The sequence below is a fragment of the Mytilus californianus genome, unplaced genomic scaffold, assembly GCF_021869535.1.
Source record: "Mytilus californianus isolate M0D057914Y unplaced genomic scaffold, xbMytCali1.0.p SCAF_15, whole genome shotgun sequence".
Lineage (NCBI taxonomy): Eukaryota > Metazoa > Mollusca > Bivalvia > Mytilida > Mytilidae > Mytilus > Mytilus californianus.
In genome coordinates, this window is record NW_026262637.1 from 7,473,705 (window position 1) to 7,499,758 (window position 26,054).

Genomic DNA, 26,054 nt, shown 5'->3' on the forward strand with positions numbered 1-26,054 from the left:
GGAATATACGGTTAAATTTTAGTACATAAAAAGTTAATAGTGATGAATACAAATGTAAATTCCTTGAATAAACTAAACAAAAACAAAAAAATTATTTCACAAAATACTAGAATTATCAACCTTCTTATGGCTTTTATAATTTAAAACAAATGATAAACAATACCCCCTTAGAATAAGGTTTCCACTATACTAATATAATATAGTTTCTACAGCTTACACATGACTTTTGCAACATATTTTTGTTCATTCGCTGGTAGAACTTAGCCACAGAAGTATATTCACTGGAGAAGTTTTTTTTCTAATGAGAAAGAACCTTAATTCGGTATTGGCATGAAAATAAGGATAATTGGTTATTAAAATTTGCCGTTAAAAAACTTCAGAAATTATTTTTTTAATTAAGGAATAAATCTTCCTAATGCAAAGCCGTGTTTCCTGACCGGCTTTGGCTAGCCCTTTTGTCCTTTTTTGCATACAAACTCTTAATGTTTTTATTAAGCTTTTTATTTTCAAATATTGTGTCTTGCAGCATCACAGAAGGGGCATTTATTGTAGAAATTCGCCTCTGGGGCAGAAAAAATGGTACCGTAATGTTACTACAGAGGATTTTCCATGTTCAAATGATAAAAAAATATTATATAAAGGCTCCAAAGACTGTTGATTGCCTGCGGAAAATGGAGGAAATGTAGCTGACTCATCATGAACTTCCTTTTATCTACTTTCGAGTTTTCTAAGCAAACGTTATGGTAATACATTGCGGTTAGTTAGAAAAGTAAACCATACCGTCACGAGATCTTGCTTTATGCTTAATTAATTAAATAATAATACTTTTCAACTTGCATTAAAATGTGTATATATGCAACAGCGAATATTTAATACTACCTTGTTATTTACATCTGCATGTTTATTTCTAGGTAACTCCAATAAATTTGCATCTGCCATTGTGACATTATCACTGAAATTACATAAAGAACCATTAGACGGATCTTTATCATTTGTAGTGGTATATATTAGAAATCAGGAACATTTTCGATGGTTGTAAGTTATATCTTAAAAGCTTTTTTTAGGACTAAACTGATGAAAACACTTTCAAATAAACATTTTAAAACTAATTTAGCAAAGTTTTTCTAGAATAAGAGCTTGCCATGTCGTGTAAGACGTTAATTTGTTGTTGATGATGGTATTACTCTGTAACCTGTAGTTCACATGGTGAGGTAAACTGAATGTCACCGTTGCAATATGCAAACGTAGATTGGATTTTAATCACAATAACGGGAACTATTTGGGAATCAGTCAGAAGCCAACTACTGGAGGAGTAGCGAGACGTAACGAGAGGGAAAGAAATTGCGTTAAGTTAATTAATATGACCATCTCAACTTTGCGAAATTATATTCCAAGTGACTTACAGCAGTAATTAAACAGATGTTTTACACAGAAAAAAAATATAATGTAAAGGAGCTGCCCAATAAAGATATTGAACCTGTAATAAAACTCAATTTGTAAAGTTTTGTGACAAGCATGGATTTGTCAATCCTATATCGTCCTTTATAACTCAATTTTGATTTGCTGTTAATAGAAGATGTTTGAAGCAATCTATTTAAAACATCATGACAATAACCACACTTAACATTTATTTCGTCACAAACGGGTTTCGACTACCAGTACACCTGAACATATGGCTTGAAGAAAAAGCAATTTACAATTAAAACAAGGTTTGATGCATCTTGTTCGGGCCTATTATTGTTTCGAAAGAAAACTTTAGTCTTTAACATTATTTAAACTTAAACCGATTATAAGCCTGACATATTCAAAGCACACATGTTTACTGTTGAAGATAATATAACAACATTTAGATTATTGGTCCTAATAATTCCGAGATTCAACATTTATCTTTCAATTCATTAATAAAAAGCAGTGACGACCAGAAAAAAAATCAGTATCTAGATCAGTTAAGAACACCATACATCACTTTTTAAGAAAACATATAGCACAGGTCTTTTGGATATCTCAGTGAATTTGGGACAATTGTTATTACCTTCTTCCTTTTTCGATCTTATCAGGTAGAGTTGCAGTGATATGATAAAACTTTGGTTGAACGCTGTTCTGGTATTTCAAAAAATCAAGTCGTATAATACCGATTTCATGATTAACTGCTTGCTGGAATAAGAAGCGTAACAGTTTTTATATACTATATACTGTCTTAATATGCAATCTTACCTACTCAAAGATGTCATATTAGACAGTTGAAGTCTGAAAACAGATCTTTTTGTTATGAGTTGTGAAGAGTAAAGACTTGTATACCAGTAGTGCTTTTTGAAAAAGTTAGTTTTTGACAGAAATACAGAAATTCGATTTTGTACCTTGCTAACTTTTTTGATATTTTTAACAATTAATATCCCAAAAAAGGACATTTATTTTGTTGATAACGTTTAGAGTAAGATAAATCCCGAAAAAGTGATTTGGACGCATACATTTCATTGAACTTTTTTTCCTCATTTTGTATCCCTTTTAATTAACTGTTAACCTGCAATATTGTCCTACTTTGTGCTCTTCTTCTTGTGGGTATCGTCAGTAGTCGTCTTTTGATAAAGTAAGAAATTAATTCAAAACGAATGTTACCTTTGGTCATATAACTTTTGACGTTTCAAGGTATTTATACAACCAAGGTTTCCAAAGGTTAATCTTATAAATGCATAAAATGTTATTATATTTTTCAACTTCGTCAGGCAAATTTGTATCATCAGCTCAGTAGTCAGTACTTCAGAACTGACATGATTTATAACAAATCTTTCTAAAATTGCCCGTTTATAAATTTTGAATTATTAAGAAACAAATGTTTCAACTCCCTCATGCAAAGTTGACCTTAGATGGATTTGGCTATTTTTTAGGTATTTTTTGTCATAAAGCCCTTCGACTGTTTCGGTACTTATACATCCTCGGCTTTCAAATATTCGGCTTTGAGCGTTCCTGATGAAGGTAAATCCAGAAAAGCGCTTCGAACGCATGAAATTATTTAACGTGTTGTTTTTTTGTTTTTTTTTGTAACTATATGAATTTGCTTATTTTGTTTACATGCATTTTAGTCTTAGAGCTCCAGGATATTCAGATATTTATACATCCTTGTCTTTCAAACGTTTTTTTATTAAACGTTTCAGACGAATATTTATCCGGAAACACCGCTTCAGACGCACGAAATTGATAAAGTTTTTTTTTTCATTTACTAGACTTAGTTCAATATAACTGCTGATGAACAAGCAATACTTTAATAAGTTAAAGAATTACTTATTTCCGAATTAAATATTTACAAAAAAAGATATATCATATGAAAGTCTCATGCTTTGATGTCATTTTCACGTTTTGTATTTTAGTGTGGAACATGTGGGTTTAAATACATTATGAGTATATTGTGATGAATACAAATGTGAATTGAATAAGCTGAATTCAGCAATGAATATTCAAAGATACTGTACGTATCAACTGCTGTTCTAAATGCATTTGACTATTAAATACATATCTTATTTATTATTGCCCATTTTCTTCGAATAACAAACTAACAAGTTATCACAACTACAGGAATTACTCCTTACTCAACTCGGAATGATATCACAGTGGAAACTTCAGACAACTTTTGAATTCATTTGATCGTAACAAAAAGAGGAATGGTGGATAATTATATAGTTATACGGTACTAACATTTGATGATGACAAAGTTCTGATTAGTTTTAAATTCAAATAAGGAACAAGTTGTTGCTGGATATTTAGGAATATCAAATTGATTACTAATGTCAATGTTAATTTCTAATGTTCAAAATTGCAAGCAAACTCCATAACTTGAATTGGTCAATATCACATTTAGTAGAATTCCCCTTAAATGAAACATTTAACAGATTGCCAGATTCTTAACCAAATTATTCGCTAGTAACAAAACTTTCATGCATACATTTTTATAATATAATGTTGTGAACATTTGGTATTCTGATCGTGTTTTTTTTGTATATTTCTATTGTGTCAAGTTATCGAAACATAAGTGTTGATAGCAGTGGTTACTTTGGTTTCGAAAGCAATTGCGACACCTATGTATGAAGAAAAGGTAATTATTTGACAGCTTATTATTAAATCCTTCACTATGAAACCAGTTTCCAACAACTTGCATGCACAATGTATGTTTAATTTCGTTAATCAGGGAAAATATGGAAAAAGTCAACCGATCAAGGTCATTCGAAGGGGAATATCTCCATTTTTCGTACTTTTATTTATCTATCATTGACTATGAAAGGTATTTAATTGTATGTATATATCAAAAGAAGATGTGGTACAATGCATGATTGGCAATGAGGCAACTCTGCTCAAGAGACAAATTGACACAGAAATTATCAACTATAGGTCACTGTATGGCCTTCAACAATGAGCAAAGCCTATACCGCATAGTCAGCTAAAAGGCCCCACATTGACAAATGTAAAACAATTCAAACAAGAAAAATAACGGCCTAATTTATGTACAAAATAGTGAACAAAAAACAAATATATAACACAACAACAAACGACAACCACTGAATTACAGGATCCTGACTTAGGACAGGCACATACAGAATGTGGCGGGGTTAAACTATTTTGAAGGCGCCAACCCTCCCTTATCCTGGGACAGTGGTGTAACAGTACAACATAAGAACAAACTTTAAAATCAGAAAAAGGCTTAACTCATCAGATGGATACAAATAGAAATACATCTAACAAAAACACACAGTGGACGTTGACAGGTACTTCTGTTATTCTCGTCGGATTTTGTCAAACGTCTTAACGTCTTTTCTGTTATATTCGTGTGTTATGGTAAAGATAATTAATCACCCCTTCATTTATTAGATTTTAGTTTGGTTCAACGAAATTTATACGATATATTTGGTTTACAGTTTGATTCAGAAGAAACACCGACATAGCTAGATAATACAATTAATTATATAATTACTACCACAATTTGATATTATTAAGTATTGTAATTTTCATTGTTATTAATAAATGTAATGTCAGTATTACAAATCTAATCTTGAATCAATTCTCATCCTATCTTATTTTTGGGAAATATTTTTACAAATTCAAATGTGACGTCACGTTGTGTGTTTTTTTAGAATTTCAAATGTGACGTCACGTGCGTTGAGGCTTTGGCTTACTCGGCTGTGTATTTTTATGTGTTGGATTAAGTTGTTTTATGTAATGTATCCGTTTTTATTCTGTAGTTAGTCCCCACTACGGTTTTATCATGTATATCTATTATATAGTCATTTTATAAAATTTACTGTTTGCAAATTTATAAATTATTCTAAATAATAAGGATGTTCTTGTCCCAGGCAGAAAACCCTGGCCGTGTTAGGCGCAACTTTTTGGAAGTTTTGGTCCTCGGTGCTCTTCAGCTTTGTACTTGTTTTGGCTTTCAAACTTTTTTCATCTGAGCGTCACTGGTTGGTCTTGTGTGGACGAGACGCACGTCTGGCGTATTGAATTTTAAGCCTAGTACCTTTTGTTAGGTATTATTCATGTGTTTCTTTGTCCTATATGTTCTCCCATTTATTTGTATTGTGGTCCTGTCATGTGATGTTGTCGTTTTTGGTGTTGTGTTTGACGTTGCCATAAAAGCGGGAGGTTTGGCATGCCACAAAACCAGGTTCAACCCACCATTTTTTTGTTAAAATGTCCTGTACCAAGTCAGGAAAATGGCCATTGATATATTATATAGTTCGTTTCTGTGTGTGTTACATTTTAATGTTGTGTTTTTGTTGTGTCGTTGTTCTCCTCTCATATTTGATGCGTTTCCCTCAGTTTTAGTTTGTAACCCGGATTTGTTTTTATCTCTATCGATTTATGAGTTTCAAACAGCGGTATACTACTGTTGCCTTGACTTCATCCTAACAACGAAAAGACACTAAGTACAGATCTGAGAGTACTCGCAGTTACTGATCATTTGATATGAAATAATTGCATGAATGAACCTGTTTATCGTTGGCAAATTTTTATCAGATTAAAAAAAAAAAACAACTAAAAAATGAGCTTTATGCAATCAAAATTTAAAAAAATATACCCTCTGAGATTTTTTTTGTCAATAATGCACCAAATGCGATATTTCATACTGTTGATATAAGGTTATGACGCAAAATCTGGAATATTATTTTTTGGAGCATGAAGATGGCTTTTTTTGTGAATTTTTGCAAATCATGATTATTGGAAAAACCACAATTTTTTTTAACTTAAGATGATGTAATTTTCTGAAATTTCAAATATCATTTTGAAACATAAATATATGATATTTTAATAGCAAAAGAAAAAGTGGCAATATATGTTTAGTTTTTTTTTACATTCAAAGTGGTAATAAAATGCTCCGCAGGGCGCAGCTTGATACGACCGCAGAGGTCGAACCCTGAACAGTTGGGGCAAGTATGGACACAACATTCAAGCTTGATACAGCTTTGCATTTGGATTGTGATTAAATATTTGACACAGCATAGGTTTCTGACACAGAGTGAATGTGGTCTCAGAACTTAAAAATTTTAAATTGGACATTCACCTATTATGGTCCAATATCCAAAATCTAAATACATGGTTAGATTCAGCATATCAAAGAACCCCATATATTCAATTTTTGTTGAAATCAAACAAAGTTTAATTTTGGACCCCGATTTGGACCAACTTGAAAACTGGGCCCAAAATCAAAAATCTAAATACATGTTTAGATTCAGCATATCAAAGAACCCTAAGAATTCAATTTTTGTTAAAATCAAACTAAGTTTAATTTTGGACCCTTTGGACCTTAATGTAGACCAATTTGAAAACGGAACCAAAAATTAAGAATCTAAATACACGGTTAGATTTGGCATATCAAAGAACCCCAATAATTCAATTTTTGATGAAATCAAACAAAGTTTAATTTTGGACCCTTTGGACCTCAATGTGGACCAATTTAAAAACGGGGCCCAAAATCCAAAAACTAAATACACGGTTAGATTCAGCATATTAAAGAACCCCAAGAATTCAAGAGTAAAACCCCATTGAAATTGGTCAAGAAATAAGCAATTTATACGAAGTATCTTCTTTTGCACAATACTGTGCAATTAAATATTTCTTGCTATTGCACAATACTGTACAATTGACAATTTCTTGCTATTGCGCAATATTGTGCTATTGGATATTTCTTGCTATTGCGTAATACTGTGCAATTGAAGATTTCTTGCTATTGCGCAATACTGTGCAATTGAAGATTTCTTGCTATTGTGCAATACTGTGCAATTGAAAATTTATTGCTATTGCACAATACTTATTATATAATAATTTACACATCCTGTTTGGTGTGTATCTCCTACCATATCATTATTATTTGCTTTTAAATATAAATCAGAAATAACCAACTTAAAATGGAAAATTTTAAAAGAAAAAAAAGAGGAAAAAAAGAAAAAAAATGAAAAAAAAAAAAAAAATCCCCCCCCCCCCATATTTTTTGAACCCCTTTATGATTCATCACCCCCAAACTCAATCCCAGCCTTCCCTTTGTGGTATGGTACCTTGCAGTACAATTTCAGAGAGATCCATACACTTGAACACAAGTTATTGTCTGGAAACTAGAAAAATGTGTTTTTTGGCCCCTTTTTGGCCCCAAATTTCTAAACATTTAGGGCAATTACCCTCAAACTCAAACCCAGCTTTCCCTTTGTGATATGGAACCTTGTAGTACAATTTCAGAAAGATCCATACACTTACACACAAGTTATTGTCCTGAAACTAGAAAAATGCTTGTTTTTTGCCCCCTTTTTGGCCCCTAGTTCCTAAAATATTGAGGCAATTACCCCCATCATCAATCCCAGCCTTCCCTTTGTGGTATGGTACCTTGCAGTACAATTTCAGAGAGATCCATACACTTGAACACAAGTTATTGTCTGGAAACTAGAAAAATGCTTATTTTTGGCCCCTTTTTGGCCCCCAATTCCTAAACGTTTCGGCAATTACCCCCAAACTTAATTCCAGCTTTTCCTTTGTGATATGGAACCTTGTAGTACAATTTCAGAAAGATCCATACACTAACACACAAGTTATTGTCATGAAACTAGAAAAATGCTTGTTTTTTGCCCCTTTTTTGGCCCCTAATTCCTAAAATTTTGAGGCAATTACCCCCAAAATCAATCCCAGCATTCCTTTTGTGATATGGAACCTTGTGAGAGAGATCCATACACTAACACACAAGTTATGTCTGGAAGTTACAAAAATGCTTATTTTTGGCCCCTTTTTGGCCCCTAATTCCTTTACTGTTTGTACCATAACCCCCAAAATCAATCCCAACCTTCCTTTTGTGGTATTGAACCTTGTGGTAAAATTTCATAGAGATCCATTCACTTAAACTAAAGTTAGAGTGCGAAAACCAATGTGTCTTCGGACGACGACGACGACGACGCCAACGTCATACCAATATACGACCACAAAAAAATTTTTGCGGTCGTATAAAAACATGAAATAAAATGCTCCGCTAGGCACAGCTTGATACGACCGTAGAGGTCGAACCCTGAACAGTTGGGGCAAGTATGGACACAACATTTAAGCAAACAGCTCTGAATTTTAATTGTGATTGAATATTTGACACAGCATTGGTTTGTGACACAAAATGAATGTGGACAAAGAACTGAAAATTTAAAATTGGACATTTACCTATTATGGCCCAATATCCAAAATATAAGTACATGGTTAGAATCAGCATATCAAAGAACACCAAGAATTCAATTTAATTTATGACCCGTTGGATCACAATGTGGACCAATTTGATAAAGAAGCCCAAAATCGAAATACATGGTTAGATTCAGCATTTCAAAGAACCAATAAATTCAATTTTTGTTGAAGTCAAACAAAGTTTAATTTTGGACCCTGATTTGGACCAACTTGAAAACTGGGCCCAAAAATTCAAACTTTAAATACAGGTTTAGATTCAGCATTCCAAAGAACCATATATATATTCAATTTATGTTGAAATCCAACACAGTTTAATTTGGGACCCGGACTTGATAAACTTGGCCCAAAATCAAAAATCTAAATACATGTTTATAAGTAGACAATATAAGCTTAGTTTTTAAAGAAGTTCGCTTCATCAAAAAAAAAAATATAGTGTTTAGAAAATAAATGGGGAATGTGTCCATGGGACACAGTTGATGCCCCAGCTTGCACATAAAGTTATAAAGGGACATAACTCAAGAACTGTAAAAGTAACGCTACCAAAATTCGTACTTGAACTGAGTTTTGTGGTAATAAGCATTGCGTATAAGTTTCATAACGTTTTCATAACACAAAAAAAGGGGGTAGAAAAATAAAAATAAAATTTTCATTTAAATTTTACAAATGAATAACTATGTTTGATTTATACACCAATTATTGTCCTGAAACATGAAAAACGCTTGTTTTTGGCCCCTTTTGGCCCCTAATTCCTAAAAAAACTACGACAACTACCCTCAAAAATAAATCCCAACCTTCCTACTGTGGTATGGAACCTTGTGCTAAAATCTAATAGAGATCCATACACTTATACTCAATTTATTGCCTGTGAACCTAAAAAAAAATTGTTGTTACACACTTTTTGGCCCCTTATTCCTAAGCAGCTATGACAATAACCCCCAGAATTATTCCCAACCTTCCTATGGTAATGTGGAACCTTGTGCTAAAATATTGACCAAATAAATATCTCTTATACTCAAGTTATTGTCTTAAAACCAGACAAATTATTGTGTTTGGTCCCTTTCTGGCCCCTAATTACAAAACCGCTTAGACATTAACCCCCAAAATCAATCCCAACCCTCCTTTTGTAGAATGGAACCTTGTACTAAAATGTCTTACACATCCAAACACTTACACTAAAATTATTGTCTGCGAACCAATTCATTTTCTATGAACCAGTAAAACTGACATTGTTTGGCCCTTAATTACAAAACCGTTAGGACAATAGCCCCCAGAAACAAACCCAACCATCCTTTAGTGGTATGGAACCTTGTGCTAAAATTTTATGAACTTATACTCAAGTTATTGTCTGCGAAGCAAAATGTCTTCAGACGCAGACGCAGACAACACCATAACATAATACTACCGCAAATAAAATTGCGGTCGTATAAAAATTGACTTTTCATTGATCATCTATGACGTTTTCCAAGCAAATTCAAAGTACCTTGTTTCCATGGCAACCAACACGTCAACTTTCGAACAGAATATTATTTGTATTGTTAGTGTACAATAACAAACCCCTTTTATAAAAATAAAAGAAATCCAGGAGTATGCATTTCTAATTTTCTTAGAAATTCTTTGTTTCCTACAGAAAATGACTTTTTAAAAGAAGTCAATTGATATTTTCAGCAATAAACATGTAAGCATTGGATGTGTACGGATTGATAATTTAGTCTTAGATGCATGATTTTTTTTATTAGTTGTTAGTGGCTTTGAACTAGCTGTCAGTAACTGCGAGTACTCTCAGATCTGTACTTAGTGTCTTTTTTTTGTTTGGATGTACAAGTACACGGCCACGTCCACTTGTATTTGTAGTATTTGTATTTTTATCCATCTGATGAGTTAAGCCTCTTTCAACTTAATAGTTCGTTCTTATGTTTTACTGTTACACCACTGTCCCAGGTTAGGGGGAGGGTTGGGATCCCGCTAAAATGTTTAACCCCGCCGCATTTTTGCGCCTGTCCCAAGTAAGGAGCCTCTGGCCTTTCTTAGTCTAGTATGTTTTTTAATTTTAGTTCATTTATATGTTTTGGAGTTTAGTGTGACGTCCATTTTCACTGAACTAGCCAGGGGCCAGCTGAGGACCACCTCCGGGTTCGGGATTTTTCTCGCTGCATTGAAGACGCATTGGTGGCCTTCGGCTGTTGTCTTCTCTTTGGTCGGGTTGTTGTCTCTTTGACATATTCCCCATTTCCATTCTCAATTTTAAGCATTTGTAATCTTGTTTTGCTTAAACCATTGTCGTGACGTCAGCCTATTCATTTACCGTTGATTCTTTTTCTAGAATCAACGCTTTCTAAATCTGTCGCTAAAATGCTTATTATATATGCTCTTTGGTCAGGTTGTTGTCTCTTTGACACATTCCCCATTTCCATTTTCAATTTTATTAGAAATAAGTTCGAATATGTCTTACTTTGTAAACACAGATAATAATCAGATGCCTGATAATTTAAAGGCAGACGTGTTGTGTTATATTTGTATTTTTCTAACCAATTAGTTGTGATGTTATATTTAGTAATGCACCGTTGAACATGATACCATGGTTATTTAAACTCACTTACAATACCTTCTAATTAAGAAAAGGCTTTAATTTTGAAAAGACATTAACACAATAGTTTATGTTATAGATACAATGAATAAGCGTTGATTCATGAAAACAACCCATTCGCCCTCCGGGCTCATGGTTTCTTTTTCAAGAATCAACGCTTATTCATTGTATCTATATTACTGATCAGTTTGAATGCTTACAATTTCTTTCTAACAATACCAATTTACATAATAATTGGCCAGCATGTTTTCATTTGTCAAAAACTGTCTTGAAAGATTGTGTAAATCTGTGTCTATAGTATTGCCTTTCTAACTATATACCCTAAACTTGTTCATTAATACTCAGTGTAAATGTTGCCTTTATGATCATTTCTATTATTTAAGTCTTTGTAAATCTATTTAGGTTTCAAAGTATACTGGTCAAAATAAATAAAAGTTTAAGTGAGATTGGTTACAACTTTAGTTACTTGTCATTGCTGTTGATAGTTTCCGTTTATATATAATAGTTTTTAAGATAATATGCAAGACACGTAAAGCAGTGGATAAAAAACTCATTAATGATACCAGGCTTATAATTTTGTTCGCCAGACGCGCGGTTCGTCTACCAAAAAAAAACTCATCAGTAACGCTCGAATCAAACAAATTTAAAGGCAAAAATAAAGTACGAAGTTAAAGAGCACTGAGAACCAAAAATGCCAAAAGGTTTTGCCAAATACAGCTAAAAGGTAATCTATTTCTAGGGGTAGACTATCGTTTGTATTTCGAACAATTCAAGTCTTTTAAACTGTTAAATTGTGAATATGATCACAAAACCAAATTGCTCACAACTGTGGTGGATAATCGTCATTTCATGGAGTTAAATTCTTATAACATGTTTATTTAAAGTAGTTTCCTTTTAGTTTGAGCTATACCGGCTTATACATGTCTTGTATTTTTGATCAGGTTTGATGTTATATTTCGTTTTTATAGCTCGTTAGAAAATAGGCAATCAAAGCATCGTCTATGTTGTGATTCAGCCAATTTTGTTGCGAGTCTGGCTTTTTTTCTTACCTCACTTAAGCTTTCAATATTTATTTTGTTTTTTCTCATTTTCATGATCTTTAATTCTATAAAATGTCTATTCAATTGCACAAAGATGGAGAATTTCGCAATATTGATGCAAATTATTTTGATATTTCAATTTTAGACAGTGTCAGATTTTTTTTAATGTTCTATTTTAGAACTATTTGCAATTTAATGATTCTGACAAGGACTGAAAAGGAATCATTAAACAAGCAGTATATTTTTTAAATGCCATTAATAATAATTGTCTTTATAATTGCCAGAAAGCATTAAAAATACACTTTCTCAACAACAAAAATTAAAAAAATAAATAAATAACTATTTTTCATCTAATTGGTGTTCATTCTTCATGAAGAAAAAACTACATTTCCTGTCTTCAAATATACATGTACCAATCTATGTACATAATGCTGATATATTTCCAATAACTGCTAAATAGCAATATAATTGGGAATAAACAAATAAACTTTATTGCCAAAAATGCTTATGTAAGAGTTATGCAATTTGTTTATTGTTTCAACCAAATTACTAATAATAGTAAATTAAATATACCTTAATTATTGACTTATGCCAGATGACTATGACACTGTTTTTACAAGTGAAATAAATTCTGCTTGCATTTTTTATGCATATTGTATTATTTTTCTTTTCTTTGAAGAGAAAAACACATCTTATTAATCATTCAGCTTTTACACAAAATTAACAGAATAATTAAATGTAGTGTTGATCGAATAAATAATAGGTTTACTATTGAGGTCAAGAATTTGTGTAATCAGTTAGATGTCTAATACATTGTATATACAATTATGTAACATAATATGCACAGGTGGTATTAACAGTTGTCAATTAAGACTGCATTAGAGTGGTGTTCTTACACCTTTAAGTGTAAAAAGTAAAATACCAAAAATACCGAACTCCGAGGAAAATTCAAAACGGAAAGTCCCTAATCAAATGGCAAAATCAAAAGCTCAAACACATCAAACGAATGGATAACAACTGTCATATTCCTGACTTGGTACAGGCATTTTCTATGTAGAAAATGATGGATTAAACCTGGTTTTATAGCTAGCTAAACCTCTCACTTGTATGACAGTCGCATAATTGTATGAAAATTATGACAGTTGATAATCATACTTGAACTATATCAGGAAAGAATTGCAATAATAGCATTTCAAAAAAGTGTGGAATTCAACTCTTATATCGATACACATCTTGTACCAAATTTTATTCAATAACTTACACAAACATAAGAGATACTGATAACATAGTTTCATAATTTTTCTTATAAACTGCTTAAATTTGATACATCACTTGTTCACATTAACAAATAATAGGCAAATTGATATACACTTATAAAGGAAAAATATGCAAGTGTATATCTAAAAAAAAGTAGCTGTTTGACCAACCTTTTCTTAATTTAAGGGCAAATAAAATGTCAAAAATTGATTAAAATAGTGTAATTTCCACAAGTCATAAAAACACATAATGAGTTTCATGATATGTCATCAACTTAAAATACTGCACCATCTCAAAATCCGGCGGAATTATCTTATAGATCCAGCATGGCTTAATAAGAAATACTACTTAACCGTCAACAATGGTCATTTGAAGGCAAACACTCCTAAAAATTGTCGTCTCATAGTTTCGGTAATCAATGTGTTCTTGTTAATTCTATATTTTATTATTAATTTGGCCTCTTCTATAATCAAATGTTATTTTGGCTAAATTTAGAATTTTTTAAGAATATAGAAAACACTCGGTCAAATATGATCATTTTATGGCAATAACTCCTATAAGTTATCAATTCACTGACACTCATAATGGGGCAAGTTTTTTAAAATCTTTTTCTTGGGACCATTTTGTTTTCGTCATATCAATCAAAGTAATTGTTATTAGGCAAACAATACCCAACAATATCCGAAATATTAATTTAAAAGCAAAAACTTTTATATAAGTAGAGTTCTTATAATAATTGTAATATAAGGAAGAAGAACTATCTTCCAATTCATTACTAAATATATTGAAACTGTCAGTTATTCTATCTCATTATAGTTTGAAAAATATTCTGGTAGGATATGTATTTGCATTTCACATCATTATGTTCTAACTAAAGCGAAGTATACCTATTTCGATTATTTATCTGATTTTCTTTCCTCGGTTTTGGTTTGTGACCCGGATTTGTTTCGCTTAATCGATTTATGACTATTGAACAGTGTTATACTACTGTTGCCTTTATTCAAAACACATTCCATAATATTATATACATTTTTGTTATCTTAATTGTTTTTCTGAAGGTATGATTTCTACATATATAACTTTCGATATTCAGATGTAGTTCAAACTGCATTAAAAAATTCGTAAACACACGAAATACCATACAATTCAGACAACAGCAGACGTCATGTGAAGGCATAAACAAAAGACATGTTGACAAATAGATGCCCAAAATACAACACGAGCCCCGATGCTTCGAAACGGTGAAATGATGTTACTATACCAATGGCACCAGGCCCCCGACCACAATTAATGACCCCGCTTTTCGAATATAGTTCCTTGTTATTTTAGTGTCTTTTTTCTTCTTTTTTTTTTGTTCTCTGCCTTCCTAATTCATTTCTTAGTTTTTATAGGGTGGGAATGAAAGAAGAGAGTTGAAATAAATTTTAGATGCATTATTTTAACTATCCAGTAGTGGGAATGAGTGATTAGGTCAGTTGCAAAAGGTAACATTTATAGTTTTTGGAACATCTCTAACAGTATGGATGACCTGCACAGAAGGAATTCTTAAAAGTTGGATATAATGTGAGACTTGTACTGTACATTACACATACCAAAAATTTTGCAAATTTGCAGGTTAATTGTTTTTTAATGTGAAATGAAATGCTTCGCTGAGAGCAGCTGAATAAGACCGCAGAGGTCCAACCCTGAACAGTTGGGGCGAAAATGAACACAATATTCGCGCTTGATACAGGTCTGAATTAGGATTGTAATTAAATATTTGACACATAATAGGTTTCTGACACAGAATAACTGTATTCAAAGAACTTAGATTGGTTATATGATTTGAATTTATATTCTATTTTTTGCTTTTGTGCAATACACTATGATGTTGCATATTGACCCCCCCCCCCCCCCCCCCATAAAATGTTTACGCCCCCACCCTCCCCCCCCTTTTTTCCAAAAAAAAATAATATTTGAAATTTTTTTTTTTAATTTCTGAAATCCGAAATGAGAAAAGATTGCCCCCCCCCACCCCACAATTTCTTTTTACCCAACCCTCCCCCCAAATTTCTTTCACCCCCCTTTATTCCAAAAAAACATTCTTTCCCTCAAGATATGGTCATAATCTCAATTCAAATTTCCAATGGAGTTTGCAACATTAATTACCAATTTAAATACATCATAAAAGTCTTAAAATAGAAAATGACATACATAATCATGGCTAAAATTAATATTCCTTTAATAGTAACTTCTAAAAATAAATTGACAGCTAATCACCTCAAGACAATACAACATTTCTTTATACATAATTCAAAAGAAGTGTAAGGGAGGTAAATCCAAACATACACAACATTGTACTTTAAATGTGTTTGGATTAATACCTCCCTTAAACTGCTTTTAAATTGTCCATTAGCCAGGAAACCCTTGTTTTTCCCACTTTTTTGCCCCTAATTCCTAAACGGTTTGAGCCATAACCCCCCAAAACCAATCCTAACCATCCCTTTGTGGTATGGAAACTTGTGGTATAATTTCAGAGAGATCCATACACCGTTCCACAAGTTATTGTCTGGAAACTAGAAAAATGCTTATTTGGACCCCTTTTTGGCCCCTAATTCCTAAGCTGTTAAGACTATAACCCCAAAAATCAATCCCAACGTTCCTTTTGTGGTTATAAACCTTGTGTTTAAACTTCATAGATTTCTATTTATATTTACTAAAGTTCTTGTCCGGAAACCAAATGTCTTCGGACGACGACGACGACGTGATACCAATATACGACCGCAAAATTTTTGCGGTCGTATAAAAATAATTTAAAGAAATTAATGTTGGTCTGTGGCCTAAAATAGTGTTACTCCTCATTAAATACATTGAAGTGTCATATCTGGTATAAAAGCAACAAAAGAACTTAATCATTCAAATAGCAACCTTGACATAGTTGTTTTGAGTTAAAAGTAGATGTGCAATGAAACAATGTAGTCGATCTTTCAATTGGGCAATAGTAGTGGAAAGCGTATATAGATAATTAAAAGGTTTTTATTCTATTATAACTTGTAAAGATTGTGGTGAAGATTATTTTGAAATAGATATTTAAATTTTAAATAGTCCAAAAAAGAGACCGCTACTTGATAACACCTCATAACAATATTTCTGAATGCCATCTTTTACTGATGAAGTGATGTTGCATACCAAACACTTTAACGAGATGTTTAATTGAATCAGCAATTTATCGTTCTTTATAGAGGATTTTTGTAAACTTAAGGTATCAAGTATATTGATTGGAGATTTTTATCCTCCTTTATCATATAACTATCATAGTAGAGAATTACGTGAGTGATTCAGTTTTTTTTAAACGCCTTTATCGTGTTTATTATTGGTTGAAACGGAAATCCCAAGGATGTTGATATAGGTAAACGTGAAAATTGGCATCTGATACAATGCAGAGGTAATATGTGTCATTTTCGTATTTTTTTCTATTGTAGTATTGCATCCTTATTGGTTTTGTAAATCATCTCGTTTAGTTTTTTCTACTTTTAACTTTTGATCATGTTGCCATATAGATTGTTGTAAATAAATGAAGAAGACCAGAATTATAGTAGCTATCCAAACAGCACGAACAAACCTAAAATATGACTTATGAAACTTAGCCTACCTTTAGACTGACGGAGTTCATGGCTCTATTATTGTTTGCTGAGTTGTCTATAAACAAACTTTTGCCATCTGTAAATATGAAATAAAAATTTGATTTGTTATTAATAAATAAGGACATTACAAAATATACAATACTTATTGTTTAAATCATATCGATACTTATATTTTATACTACCACATTATTTGGTTATATAGCTCTTCAGTTGTTTAGGTTTTTATACAACCTTGGCTTTCAAATATTCGGCTTTGGGCGTTCCTGATGAAGGTAAATAAAAAAAGAGCTTCGGACGCGTGGAATTTACAACGTGTTGTTTTTATTTTATACTAGTTCATGTTTTCTCACTATGTCTATGACGTCTTTATACTCGTTCAAGTTTCGTGTACTGAAAAAAAAAAAAAAGAAAAGTAAAATAACAAAAATACCGAACTCCGAGGAAAATTCAAAACGGAAAGTCCCAAAACAAATGGCAAAATCAAAAGCTCAAACACACCAAACGAATGTATAACAACTGTCATATTCCTGACTTGGTACAGGCATTTTCTATGTAGAAAATGATGGATTAAACTTGGTTTTATAGCTAGCTAAACCTCTCACTTGTATGACAGTCGCATAATTGTATGAAAATTATGACAGTTGATAATCATACTTGAATTATATCAGGAAAGAATTGCAATAATAGCATTTCAAAAAAGTGTGGAATTCAACTCTTATATCAATACACATCTTGAACCAAATTTTATTCAATAACTTACACAAACATAAGAGATACTGATAACATAGTTTCATAATTTTTCTTATAAACTGCTTGAATTTGATACATCACTTGTTCACATTAATAAATAAATGGCAAATTGATATACACTTTGCTTTATAATTTATAACTCATAGTCGTAGTCAAAGGTTGTATAGTGGCTTATAATTACTTTCATCCACACATTTGGTATTGGTTGGATAATTGTCTCAATAGCAATTTGACCACATCTCCTTATTTTTATATTTTTTTTCCATATTTATATCAGCTCCCATATTGTGAACTTTTTATGTAGTAAAATTCCAACAACGCCTGTATATATAAGTTATATCTAAGATGTTACAGAGCTTGCATTTCATTTCATGATTTCCTAGATAAAGATTTATTGGAACTGCTTTAAAGAACTCATGCAATATTACATAGTTAAGGTGTTCAATATATGAAATGAATACATTGTGTTCGTTATGTGAATCTCCTTAGCAATTAACATATAGAGTAGCATTTTCCTTGAACTCGTCTAACATGGTTTTAGTCAGCAGCAATAGCTGGTGTGATTACACATAGTATTTGTCAAGAATTGTCCTAATACCCACATTTCAGCATGAAATACACAGTTTAAAATATAACTAAAAGTATCAGTGAAACATTTGATTGTGATATTGAAATCACTGGTGTCAAAAAATATTCATGGCATGATACATTTACATAAACATATTGTTAGCTGATAAAAAGGATGTACAGGGAATATTTCAACAGATTAACATATTGTATGTGTCAATGTTCAAAACATCAAATAATAAATATATCTCTCATTATAAAATGTCGATCACATAAAACAGGGAAACGCAAGAGCACTGATAGTATTTTAAAAGCAAAGAGAACCAACAATTACAAAAGGCTAATCAAACAAAATTATGTCAAACATAACTTGCATTTGATATCATAAGATCATGTGATCAAAGAGATATCTTTAAAACTGTATCTCGAGATAGAAATTTACCAGTCTGCAAAATAAAGCATATTACAGAAAAGTTTTTATCATTTAAATGCTCATTCAAAGTAGTTCATACTCAGGAGACAGGCTACATAAACACAAGCTTTAGTGGGCTTTTCAAATCGATCACGTAACAATGTATCAACAAACAAGTAATTAATAGTGAGACCAGGAATATCGACTAAAAATTGAAAAAAATCATAGCTTTAAATAATGTTTTAGAAAACTGATTGCCAGATGAAGTGTATTAAAAAAAAAGCAGTTAAAACAAGACAATTAGAAAGTAGCAATAGTAGTATAGAGGCACAGTTCAGTTATAAGTATTTGTGAGGATGAAAAGCGGTATGAAGTTGTGTAATTTTTCAGCAAATCGTCAAACTTGGCACAAGAGTTAAGGTAAATACATAAATAATAAATAAGCTTTATTTAGAGTCAGCATAGTATACAAACAAGGACATAACATAAGCTCTATTGAGCTTTTTACCGACAAACAAGACATAACAATTCATTACATGAAACGCATGCAATGAGTTACATAACACAAAATGAAGCATTATAATTAAGCATGGTGGCAATAAGCAGACAATAATCATAATTATCATGATACGCCAGGTATTAAAGCTAAATGAATATAAAATGTAAGCTTAGCATGATTATATATATATATATTAGAAAGCTGGTAAAACGCCTTCAAACTAGTTTAACCCCGCCACATTCTGTATTTGCCTAACCCAAGTCAGGAGCCTGTAATTCAGTGGTTGTCGTTTGTTGCTATGTTACATATTTGTTTTTCGTTCATTATTTTGTACCTAAACTAGGCCGTTAGTTTTCTAGTTTAAATTGATTTACATTTGCCATTTCGGGGCCTTTTATAGCTGACTATGCGGTATGGGCTTTGATCATTGTTGAAGGCCGTACGGTGACCTATAGTTGTTAATTGCTGTGTCATTTGGTCTCTTGTGGAGAGTTGTATTATTGGCGATTATACCACATCTTCTTTTTATATAGCATAATATAATTATTAAAAATAGGATTTAAATGATAAAAATTTAACATAGTATAATAATTAATTATTTGTACAAACTGTGCACTTACAGTCGTCATTTCCATTCCATGACTTTAACAATTTTTGAAGCTGACTGAAATTAGCAATTCCTCTAAATTCATCAGGTAGATCATTCCATAAAACAGCAGCTGTATATTTAAGAGAGTTCTTACCATAGGTCAATTTTCGAACCCTAGGTATATCTACAATATTAGAATATCAAAAATTATGTTTACAATCTTTCAGTTCAACTAAATCATGTACCCATGGTAGTGATAATTTATGAAACATTCAATAGCCATGTTACGCATACGTCTAATTTCCAGTGATGAAACCTTTGCTCGTACAAGTACTTCATCATATGAACTAACGTAGACTTCATATTTAAGTCCTTTCCTGAATTTTTTTCTTGGTGGTATTATTTTTGTTGCAAAAATGCCATGCCAAAGGACATAACTTAAAATTTGATAAAATAAATGTGTGAAAAATGGCAAATTCATTTCATCATAGTAAGATATCATCCAATGCACTTCAAAACATTCAGTTGTTGAGACGCTTTACGACAAATATTTTTAATGTAGTGATTAAAATTACGTTGATAATCAATATCAATACCCAAACGTTTGACAATTTCATCGCATGCTATTTTAGCTGACTGTATATGAAAAACAGGCTTCTTTGCAAATGTTTTATTTCCAACTGCAATGGGTTGGAATTTATCAGGATGTGCCTGCATACAATGAAATTCAAACCAATCGATTAAAACAGGACTTTCTCTTTCAGGTATACATAATAAATGTTCAAAACGTTGTCAGCATATTACAGAGTATTATTGTCAGCATACTTATATAGGGTTCCATGTTGTATAAAAAAGAATATGTCATTTATACAAATATCAAATAATAGAGGTCCGAGGATTGAACCTTGAGGTACCCCTATCTGGATGTCAGCCCAACTGCTGAATACTCCCCGAAGTTTGATTTCTTGTCTACGGTCTGAAAGATAATTTTGAAGTAATTTCACTGATTTTGAAGAAAGACCATAAACAGATAATTTACTTAAAAGAATGTCATTTGGTATACAGTCAAATGGATTCGCATGATCCATGAGTATTGCTGCCACATACTTATTTTTATCCAGAGCTGTTGTTCAGTCATCAAGGAGTATCAGCGAAGTTGTCTGACATCCATGACCTTTTCTAAATGCACATATAAAAGCATAAAATATATTTAAAAACAAAATTTTAACTGTAGCTTTTTTCATATTGATATTTTCACCAGTTTGTCTACAGTATCAACATGCAAAGGTTTAAAATCAAAAAGTTTATCATGTTGTATGTTAGCCTTGATTTTCAAAATACTAGGGTGTGTTTTTTCTTCAAAAATGACTATTCTTTCTTTAAGGTCAGCATCATCATGTTCTGTTCAAAACGGATACGTTAAAATTCAGGAGGGAATAATTTTTTAATGTTAAAAAAGGGATATATCTGTGTTTTTCTGTTTTCTTTTTAATGAAACTATTTTCCTATTTTTGAGGTCTCACAAGAGCTCCGCTTTTTTTAATGGGTTTTAGCTGCTCTTGTCGCGCTAAACTCACTCTACTGGTGATTATGGTGATTTTGATGCTGCTGTTTCTAGAAAGTTAGTTGTTGCTTGAATAATTTATCATTCATCAAAAGTTTTTTCCAGTCTTCTTTTAGGTCTAAAAGTGCTGTTTTGCAACCCTAGACCAATGTAACGTGTTTTGGCGTATTAATGAACTAAGTGTTGGTATCCATTTTAACGTAATCTGAGATTCTTCAATATCAATCTTAACTATAATTCCAAACCTTAGTACAATTTGATTTTTTACAAATTACGCGTCAAACATTAGAACTGTGCATCAAAATGACAATGAAGTAACATTTTTTTTCTTTGAACTCTTAAGTCAAAAATTTTTCTTCAATTTATCTTCAACCCTTTACGAAAATTACGGGGTCCCAACTTTTTTGTCAAAATATATAAAACGAGATTCTGTATCGGTGTTCTTGTATACAAATCCAAGTAGCTTCTATTCCAAATGACAGGCCCCATAGAGGACATTTCAGTTATTATAAATCACAAAGATATAACAAAATAACATAAAACCTACAACAAACCTTTAACATTCTTATTGATAAGTTACTTTAACAAAACAAAAACAAAAAAACCATATGAAATACACAACCATTTAAAGGAAAAGAAAGCAAGTTTTATAAAGAGGAATAACTCGTAGTCAGCAGAACAAACTACATTTGTAGACAGCTTTGTTATACCTTAAGAATATTTACCAAACTTAAGATTAGGTTTTTCAAATTCTCAATCTTAAAATATCTCAAAACAAGAAAGTTTTTTTTTTCCTTTATGTGTTTTGTTAATTACAACCCAATAATTTTTCCACCAACACAAAACGATGGATTTAATCTAAATCATATGAAGAAATGTTTTAATAGACGTATTTTCACTTTTCATATCTCTGTATATCTAAACACAGACATTCATTCCTTCTGGAATAACTGTCTCTATGCCTTATTAAATTTCCAAGTATTTTCTTTACCTAAATATTTATATTGAAACATTCTTTATAATAAGATACAATAAGGAAAGTGGTATCCTGTCTTACTCTTATTAAAGATTATAACTTTTTTCTTCTTTTTTAGTGTTAACCTCAAGGCACCACTCTCTATAATAATCATTAAAATATTCAGCTTTTTTCTGAAGACCCTCCTTAATTTGTGTCAGATAATAATACAAGATCCTCTGCATACATGAGACATGGGTATTTTTCAATATTTATATTAACACTATCGGATTTCACTAAAAAATCTGAGGTTACGTACACCATTTATGAAAACTTTGAAAAGATCTGGGCTTAATCGCCTTGTGTCACACCAACATCTGATGTAAAAAAAAAGAACTCTGTCATTTTATTATATACTCTTATACATTTGTATACAAGGATTTCAAGACTATTCAAATAACCATTACTATCATTAATTTGTAATTTGTATAATACACCAACATGTATTACCTATCGAAGGCATAACGAAAGTCCACACAACAAGCATATGACATTTTACTACCAGATTTTAGATAATTGTCTATCATACATCTTTATACAAATAAAATGCTCCTCTCGGTGTAGCTTAATACGACCGATAAGGTCGAACACTTAACAGTTTGGGCAAGTGTGGACACTACATTCAAGCTTGATAAAGCTCTGAATTTGGATTGTGATAAAATATTTGACACAACATAGGTTTCTGACACATGAATGCGATCAAAGAACTGAAAAATTTGAAATTGGACTTTTACCTTTTATGGTCCAATATCCAAAATCTAAATACACGGTTAGATTCAGCATATCCTAGTGCATCAGCAATTTAATTTATCTATTTATTGATGGACACTATAAGCTTAGTTTTTAAAGGGTTCCCCTACATAAAATATATATATATATATATATATATATATGTGTTTTCAGCCGTGTATCAACTTCACTGGTGATCCAATGGATGGAGCTGCGTAGAGTTGTCATTTGTTTAGACATACTTACGATCCTTTACGAAAGATATTTAGCTATTCTGCAATATATTCCATCTTTGTGCCTAATATTTCATGTACTGTGTTACAACTCTAGATTCTACCGACGAGGAAAGGTAACACTAGGCCACCGAAAGCTGAATTATTAGTTCAGTCTAGGTGGCCGTGTGGTCTAGAGCGCTGGACACAGTGCGGGCGGTGTTGTCTCGATATTCCAGTAGCATGAGTTTGATTCCCGGCGAGGGAAGAATAAAAATTTGCTTCCACAAATTTGCAGATTTAACATTGTTGTGCTGATATTTTGAGTAATTAATTATCCATTGTTTCTGGAACACTAGATAAATTTAATATTCGGCTAAATAACCATCGTTTATGGTACAAAACCAACAAAAAACTGTCCTTTCACAAGACATCTTCGCTCAAAGAAACATTCTTTTGAAAATGTTACTTTCCAAATCATACCGACACACCGAGTGGGACAACACGGCGAGAAGGATAAGAAAAAACTTTTGGATCCACCAGCTCCACACTTTAGAACCTGATGGTCTTAATGTAAAAGACGAGAAAAGATACAGGAAAGATACAGAATAATTAGTACACAGCATCGTCCTTTTTATCCTGTAATATTGGCCAATGGACGTTGTAAACTTATAAATAATCTTGAACTTCATCCAAATTTTGAATTCTTTACAAAATAGCTAAATTTATGTACAATGATCTGCAAAAGTTTCTTATCTACATCCGATTTCACCTGGATAGATGCACGCTTGATGAAGCTAGTTTGTCTAGCGAAATATTGCGTTTATTTTTTATCGCGTTGTAAATATTTAAAACATTCAAATATTTACATACTCAATAGTGTGTTAATATTACATTGTTAGGCAATTTATAATTTCATTTGTGTAATTGAATTAATCTTTGTACTGATTAATCCACATTCAAATAGATTCGTATGTTATGTGTTGCTATTTATAGGCACTTATATAAATATATAAGTACGTCTGAACTAGTGACAACTCTACGACAGATTTTATCCATCGGATCACCAGTGATGGTGATACAAGGCTGAAAACACACATATATTTATATATATCCGGATGCGGGATTTTCTCGCTATGTTGAAGACCTATTGGTGGCCTTAGGCTGTTTTCTGCTCTTTGGTCGGGTTGTTGGCTCTTTGACACATTCCCCATTTCCATTCTTAATTTTATCTATATTTATATTTACAGCATTCTGCAAATCAACAGAATAACAAACAAATCTACCACGAACTTCATTAAAAACATTTACAAAGAAAAATGAAAAAATACAATTTCCAAAATATCCTTCATAATTAATGCAATGTCTTTAAAAGTGAGGCGAAAGATACCAGAGGGACATTCAAACTCATAAGTCGAAAATAAACTAACAACGCCATGGCTAAAAAAGAAAAAGACAAACAGACAAACAAAACGCAACATAGAAAACTAAAGACTGAGCAACACTACCCCACCAAAAACGGGGGTAATATATGGTGCTCCGGAAGGGTAAGCAGATCCTGATTTAAAAAATCTATAAAACTTACCTTTGATTATTTTCAAAGTATCTAATAATGAAGGAAATGAACTGTAAATTTCAAACTATATTCATACATCATTTCTAAAATAAAATTATAATGCTGTATCTATTTTTAACTATCTCTACATTCATTTTTAGTCCGGCAGATTGGTGAAAAGATTGTGGGTTTGATGATAAAAGCACCAAATTTGGCATGGTAGTAGTTTTCGGTGTTTCAAGCAATATTAGCTATCGACCCACTTGAAATTTCAATATGGCGGCTATGTCCAAGATGGCCGCCATAAAATATCAAAATCAATATATATCACTTATATGAGGTCACATTTAAGGTCAAAATTGTCATGGCAGAAGTGCTGGGTGTTTCAAAAAATATTAGCTGTGAACCCACCTTGACGTTTTAATATGGCGGCTTTTTCCAAAATGGCCGCCACAAAATATCAAAATCAACAAATATCTCTTATATTAGTTCAAATTTGTCATTTTATTAGTGCCAGGTGCTTCAAACAATATAATCTATGGACCCAAATTGAAATTTCAATATGTCGGCTTTTTCAAAGATGGCCGCTAAAGATATCAAAATCAACAAATATCCCTTATTGAAGGTTACAAAGTGTTTTATTTTGATGTACCTGCAGTAAAACTAAGTGCCCTATAATACCAAGTGCATGCCACATTTATATACTAAAGACATCCATCGAAACATTTGTCAGGAAAGTATAGAAAATCGTAACTACGATACAATTCTTGCAGAACAGTAGTCAACACCGAGGGTTCACGTATAGACACTGGCGTTATTCCAATATTTAAGCTAGACTTAACTAAAATATGTACGTCTCGATTCAAACAGTTTTCTTTATGATCAATTGGAAGAGGTCATAGTAATGATCTGAACAAAATTGCAGTAGTCTCGTGCTTGCCAGGCCATTAACAAGGCATGTGCT

The 26,054-nt window shown here is 31.9% G+C and overlaps 1 protein-coding gene across 1 annotated transcript in view; it reads right to left on the reverse strand.

Moving 5' to 3' along the window:
- LOC127725306 (uncharacterized) overlaps positions 1-26,054 on the reverse strand; it is a 40,894-nt gene that overhangs the window by 2,203 nt on the left and 12,637 nt on the right. Inside the window, exons 3-6 of the mRNA XM_052232235.1 lie at positions 20,047-20,199; positions 17,207-17,274; positions 2,033-2,154; positions 880-952 (exon numbers count right to left, since the gene is read on the reverse strand). Of these exons, the coding sequence (XP_052088195.1) occupies positions 880-952; positions 2,033-2,154; positions 17,207-17,274; positions 20,047-20,199 (416 nt within the window). The remainder of the gene's footprint in view (positions 1-879; positions 953-2,032; positions 2,155-17,206; positions 17,275-20,046; positions 20,200-26,054) is intronic.